This window comes from Pteropus alecto, unplaced genomic scaffold (genome assembly GCF_000325575.1).
Source record: "Pteropus alecto unplaced genomic scaffold, ASM32557v1 scaffold190, whole genome shotgun sequence".
Classification (NCBI taxonomy): Eukaryota; Metazoa; Chordata; class Mammalia; order Chiroptera; family Pteropodidae; genus Pteropus; species Pteropus alecto.
In genome coordinates, this window is record NW_006430462.1 from 3,977,643 (window position 1) to 3,984,633 (window position 6,991).

The 6,991-nt window shown below is 38.0% G+C and overlaps 1 protein-coding gene across 15 annotated transcripts in view; it reads left to right on the forward strand.

Annotated features, from left to right (window-relative positions):
• Positions 1-6,991, forward strand: part of MTMR3 (myotubularin related protein 3) — a 116,661-nt gene that overhangs the window by 74,311 nt on the left and 35,359 nt on the right. For all 15 annotated transcript variants that reach the window (XR_003046606.1, XR_003046607.1, XM_025047503.1 and 12 more), the window contains one exon: positions 6,978-6,991. This exon is cut by the window's right edge and continues 63 nt beyond it. Coding sequence is in view for 13 of the 15 variants with exons in the window: in XM_025047503.1 (XP_024903271.1) it covers positions 6,978-6,991 (14 nt within the window). In the remaining 2 variants the exon portion in view is untranslated. The remainder of the gene's footprint in view (positions 1-6,977) is intronic.

The window sequence follows — 6,991 nt, forward strand, 5'->3', positions numbered from 1 at the left end:
GGTCATGATAGAAGGAGACAGGATAGAAACTCCTATAAAATCCCAGCAACCAGAAACTCCCCACCGGCTACTGTGAAGGTAATGACAGTAATACAATAGTCTCCACTTATCTGCATTTTCATTTAGCCATGGTGAGCTGTGGTCTGAAAATACCAAATGGAAAATTCCAGAAATAAACAATTCATAAGTTTTAAGTTGGGCACCATTTTGAGTTGTGTGATGAAATCCCATGCCATTCCCAGTGGCCCCAAAGTCCAAGAGTAGTGATGCCGGCAATTCATATATGCCAAAGAGGAGCCAGAGTGCTTCTTTGAAAAGGGATGTACAGTAGTCCACCCCCGCCCATCCTCAGGGGATTATGTGCCAAGGCTCCCAGAGGAAGTCTAAAATTGCAGATAGCACCGAACCCTGTATATACTATGTTTTTTCCTATACATACATACATATGATAAAGTTTAATTTATAAATAAGGCAAAGTAAGAGATTAACAATAACTAATAATAAAATAGAACACCAATAAAGATATACTGTAATAAAAGTTATGTGAATGGCTTTGAGGCCGTTATTAAGTAAAATAAGGGTTACTTGAACACAAACACTGTGATACTTTGGTGGTCAATCTGATCACTGAGAGGGCTACTAAATGAGTAATGGGCAGGTAGCATACACTGCGGATATACTGGAGAAAGGGGTGATTCATGTCCCTGGTGGGATGGAGCAGGACAGGGCAAGATTTTATTATGCTACTCAGAATAGCACATAATTTAAAATTTCTGAATTGTGTATTTCTGGATTATTTCATTTAATATTTTCAGGCCACAGTTGACCATGGTTAACTGAAACTGGAAAGCATGGGGTAGGGGACTACTGTATGTATAGGAAAAAACATTGTATATATAGGCTTTGGTACTATCTACTGTTTCAGGCATCCACTGGGGGTCTCAGAACATATCCCCCATGGGTAAGGGGGTGGGGGACTACTGTAACAAGCAGAATTGCCCAGTTTAATTTCGTGTTTAGATTGTGTTTAAATGATTGGATCGTTAAAATTGTACTTACATTGCATGTGGGGATGGTATAGTTTCATATCATTGCATTTTTCCATACAATAGTCCCCTATTTCTCAGCTTATTGGTTTATGGTGAAGTATTTTAGGGACTATTTTTAGATCTATTTGGAAATAGGGTCTTTTGTAGAGAAAGCATGGATCCAATCATGTCATTCACCAGCCTGAAGTCTTTCGGTGTTTCTTTACTACTTCTAAGATGAAATCACTTAGCATGGTATCAGACTCAGTGGTATATGATCCTTGGTCCCTGCCAGCTTATCTGTCTGTTTCCCTCTTTTCTCTCTTCTCCCCTTGGTGTTAGTAAAACTACCCTCCTTGGACTATTCAGCTATATCTTACACTTCTGAGTTCTTTCTCTTCTCTCTTGCCCAAGGAACTTCTCTTCGTCTGTCAAAATTCAATTCAGGTGATAACTTCTGTAAAACCTTTTTCAGTCCCAGTTCCCTCCCTGGCAGTTTTTGACACTCCTCTGGCTTCTTCCATATCTCGAACACACCTTTACAGCATTTATCAGATATCTTGCAATTTTTTGGTTATTCGTCTTGTATCTTTAGAATCTAGCATGTCTCCTCATACCATGATATTCAGTAAATATTAAGTGCATTGGAGTTAATATGGGTTTGAAATGGATATTAGACCATTTTTAAACTCCTTTTAGATTTAAAGCTCATTTTAAAACAACATATCTATGTGAATAGGCCTGTGTCATTGTTTCTAGCAATAGCTGGATAAGTAGGTTGTTTACTGGAATTGTTGGTCCCCCTTTGTGGTTGAGATACAATGTTGAAGAAAACTTACCACTGTTCTTATTTTTGACCCATTTCTTCACCTAAAAGTATTTTCTCATTTAGCATTATAACCCTCTAAGGCATAGAGCCTGCATGTCACTTATAAAACCCCAGATAATGGCTATGCACAGAAAGAAGATCGTGCAAGAGTATTTTGGCATTGCAGTGACTTTAAACATTTCAGATTGAGAGAGACTAGGACTTCTCCATACAAATAAGTTAATATATCACATGGCTGAGGTTCCTAAGACCCGTGGTTACTCCCAGAAACAGTGGCTCCTCCTGCACTAGATCCCTAATGGAGACCAGAGAGTTGGTGTTGCCTCTCCTGCCTTCCTTTTCTCCCTCAATGGATAAGTATTTCAGTAAAAAATGTGAGATTAAGAAACTCCTTTAATATTATTAAATCTAAATCAAACGTATTTGAACCATCAAAGCCCAAACGTGCCAGAATATATTGTGGCATGCCCCAGTTCGTGTCATTTTGCATGCTTTTAAATCAATATATATTTAGCACTTTAGAAAGTAACTTACTATCAAGTTGTAAATAGTTATGTGATATTATATGTTCTCTTAAAAATTTTTTCTTTTTGTGGTAAAATTGGTATCCGAGATTACATTTTTCTGGTGTACAACATAATTCGATATTTGTATGCACTGCATAATGATCACCACTCTGTCTAGTTACTATTCATCACATACATTCTCTTAATTTCACAGCACATTGAGTGAAAGGTCTCTATAGACTTAGATACCATAAACATCATTACTTTAATCCATTCACATTCACTGGATACCAAGTTTTCAATTCCTAGGATCAAAGAACCTTTGTAGTAGAGTTCATTAGTAGCAGGTAAGATAATGAATCACTCTCATTCTGTGCTTTGCCCAAACTATATTTTTACATATATAAAAGTATATTTCTTTGATGCTCAGCTAATTTATAAACAAGTAAGTGTTCAAATGGAATTCATGAAAGTTTAAAACAATTTTTGTTGTGTAATTCAATAGACCACCTCTCAATCTACTGCTTCTGAAATCCCAGTAAGTAGCATGAGAAACCTAGGCATTTTTTGCACATGTGTTGTGGAACAGATTGGCTTTGAATGTCAGATGCTCACCTTGCAAATCAGCAAAATGTATCCTCTCTGCATGAGTCCCTTCCCTTTTACTAGACAAAGTTCTAGTGGTATGTTATAATGAGAACAATTTGTGGGGTGAAGATAAGCCCCCACAGCTTGTATATAAACAGATGGAATTGTGACTATCAGCTAGAAATCATTTGTAAAAATTAACGTTAGTATTTAAAAGAACATTAAAACTTTGTTCCTAGGCTGATCTGTTAGTGCTTCTTAGGAAAAAGGTAGAAGTGTAGCAGATAGAAACACCATTCTTAGCATCTTTCCATTGTCTAACTGTAGTACGTAAAAATCTTTATTCCTCAAGCATCAGTAAGAGGTTATTATTAACACTTAATGCACTTGGGCCTCAGCATTCATATACTAGCAAGAGGTGTCTGAAACCAGTGCTGGAAGAATAGCCTGTGAATATCAAACATAAGCAATAAAAAATTTGTTTATGTAACATACGACAGTCTTCTTTTTTGGACTGGTTTTTAAATAAGATTTAATCTCCATATATTCTATAGTTTATTACAGATTTTAGGTCTAGAATTATTACTTGTTTTATTGTCACAATTATTGCCATTTTTACTTCATATGTATATATAAGATTGAAAATTCTGGTGCTTAAAAAACAATACACATGTGCATGCGTGTGTGGACACCTCTCCTCCACACACACACCCACACCCCTACTCCCCCAAAAAGAGACAGTACCGTGGATTTTTAATACCTATGCATGTCTATCAAATTTTTTTAATTGCTGCTCTTTTGCTTTTTTAGATTGATGCTCTTCTGAATTTTGGTGTTCTTGATGTAACTTCTGGCCTTTTGAGAAATCGTTTAATAGCACTGAGTATGTTTTATGCATTGTTTTGAGCATGAGTTTGGTGAAATTAATTAGTGTAAAAGCATTATAAAGGGAGATAGAATTACCTGGCAGGTAGAAGAACGTAGAGGAGAAAAGAGCAAAAAGAAAATGAGTTGCTACAAAACACTTAGAATTAGTGGACTAGAGAGGATTTGAATGTGACTTTAGACTTTTTACTGCTCTTGCATGGATAGAATTGCATCGCAGGAATCTTGGTTTAGATTCTGTTTTCCTCGTGAAGATCTCTGGTAAAGAGACTTTAAGTGTGAAAGAAAACTAAAGTAGAGCTCATACAGAAGAGAAAGACAGTCTTACAGGAAGAAAGGTGCACCGTATATAATGGAAGGAGCCTGGCTGGAGGACAGACATGGATTCTGCTTCTGACTTTGTCACTAGCTAATAGTGTAGTGGCTAACCTTCCTGAGCTATAAAATGGTCTGGCTCTTGAATCTGTAATTGTTTGCTTATGAGGTTGGTATTGGGTATGTCTAGTTATAGAAATGTTAAGAGATCCTCTTCACATATGAGGAAAGTTGAGAAACCTAAAGTAGTGGAGTAGGCCTTAGAAAATATAGAGAAACTTAGTATGTTTTGGTTGGCTAGATGAAGAGGAAAAGAATGCCAGTTCCGCTTTTTTAGAAGAGGAGGCAATCTGTGGAAAGCACATTGAGGTATAAAGGAGAAAAAAGGGAGACATTCATTTGATTTAAAATCAGGTATTTCTCTTTCATATATTCCTGTTCTTGCTGCATATTACACTTCCTTGCATGTAACAATCTGCATGAGTTTTAAAATCTGCTGTTTTCCATATCTACTTGAGTATACATGGTGGTTTCTGGTGACTTGCTAGTATCTGCATATTAGCAACCAACATTTTTATTTTTCCTTAAATTTGCAATGTTAAAATACATGAAAATTACTATATCAAACGCATTTTAGGTAGCAAATCTTTTCATACTCTAAGATGTTTCGTTATTCTTATTCCAGAAGTCTGGGCATAGGCCCTTGGGCTCTGGTCTAGTAGGAGAGATGTAACTTACCTGTTCTTTGTAGCAAAGTAGTACAGGTTGGTCCACTCTCTGCAGCAGCTGTTAATAGCATTAGTTGGTTTTCAAGTGATCGCAGGGGACCTAGGATGCAGGTGACTGCTGAGAGAGCAGCCTTTCCACATGGATTTGTAAAGCTCACTCTCACTGCACCCCACGTTCTTCCTATTTCCTGTGGCTGGGAATTTCTAAGCTGTGACTATCTGAGGTTCAGAAAGCAGAGGCTGGTGGCATATAGGAAGATGGGAAGCTTGTCCAAGGAAGTCTGGAAGAGGGCAAAGTTTAGTTGGTAAAATTTTAGAAAATTGACATTAGAACTCAGGCCTCTTGTCAGTCTAGTAGCCACTTTTTTTGTAGGGCAAGGTGGGCGTTGGAGAAGCGAGAGGAAAGTACATAAAAAAGAAAAAAACGTGAGAGCCTGTTACAGGGCTCCAAAAAGACTGCCCTGAGAATAAATCAGTGTCCTCTTCTTAATCTCTTATTCGCCCTTTACAAGTTATCCCTACTGATACATTTTTGATTTCCTTCTTAGATGTACAGGTCTTGAATTTTTAGCCACTTTAGCTGCAATTTCCCACTGCACCTTGGGATTAAGGACTTAAACAAAAGCAGCGGGCCAATGCTCCTTTTTCTCTCAAACAGGCAAGATTTCATAGGCTTTCTCTTACTCTCAGTTCTTTATAAGTGTAAGGGAATTTTATTGGTTATAAGACTTAGAACTAAGTAAGAAGGCACTGAGGTGGAAACTCCCAGCCGATATCTGATGATGATGATGATGATGATGATGATTATTATTATTATTTTGCTTTCTTTTCTTCTTTTATTTAAATCCCTGCTGCAGTTTCTGTTTATTTGTCCCAGACATCTAGCACTGGGTTTATTTTTGCTCCCCACATCTTTGTTTTAAGAGTTTTTTGCTGACTCTGGCAACTGCATGGTGGGACAGGATTTCTGAAACTGGCTCAGCTAACATGAGGCCACCTTGTGCAGGCAGCATTCTTTTGTTTCTATATATGTTGGAGGAGACTGCTCTCCTCTTCTCATGCTAAACACGAATTATTTGAATGCTACTTGCAACTCCCAGAGCCACGTTTTGGCTAGCATGATACACTGTAAGAGACAGTGGTCTATCCTTTCCCGAGGAGTGAGGTATTTATTGTTATTTTACCAAGCTCTCTTTAGAAGTTTTGGAAATTGCTTTTTGAAGGTAGGGATTGAGTCAGGATGAGTAGAGGGACAGGGGGAGGAGTCTCTTGTGTCAACTTGAGATTTTGTCACCCTGTTCAGATGCTTTCTCTCCTGTCTCCCTTCTCTGATCCTCTTTACTGTTGTATTTACTCCTGTGTTCATTAGAGTCTGCTGACCAGATTGGTAGGGAGACAGCCATTTTAGCTTGCTCATATCTCAAGCCTCACTTGGCAAACAGGGCTCCTCAGCTGGTCTTTTAAAGCAGATTAGACTTAGTGAGTTTTAGGATCTTTGGCCACTCTGGTCTGCTTTCTCCTCCCTGATACCCATGTCTATTCTATTGAGCAGAAAGCCTGACCAGCAGCTCCTATCCCATTGTCTTTTCTGTATAACCTGCAGGCAGTTTAGGCATCTAGTCTTTTTCAGGATGCTCTTTTGCTGACACAAAGCCCAAGCTTACTTTGTCATTTGGGGCAAACGAGAAGTATAGTCTTAATAGCACCTCGATCTGTAGTTTATTTCTGTAAACAAGACAAGATTACCATTCTGATTCCCTTCAGCTTCTGTGTCATTGCAAAGCACAGCTAGTTACAGCATCTAAAGTAGTTCTTTGAGTGATAAGTTTATGAGTTTGATGCCTGAGAGATGACCTATTTTCCTGTTCTCCCAGAGATGGTGCCTCCTCTTCATGATTTGAGGCCTTTGATTTAGAGATAAAGGAAACCCCTAATTCACCCAGTAGTAAATCACTTGAGTACTATCAGTCCAGATAAATTGCAGTTCTGTTTGCTCCTTTCCTGTGTGGAGCTTTCTAATCACTCTTGTTAGAAACATTGAAGAACTGCAGGGTTGATGCCTTTTTGACTAAGGAGACTTTATCTTTTTTAATTGCAGGTTCCTTTACAGCT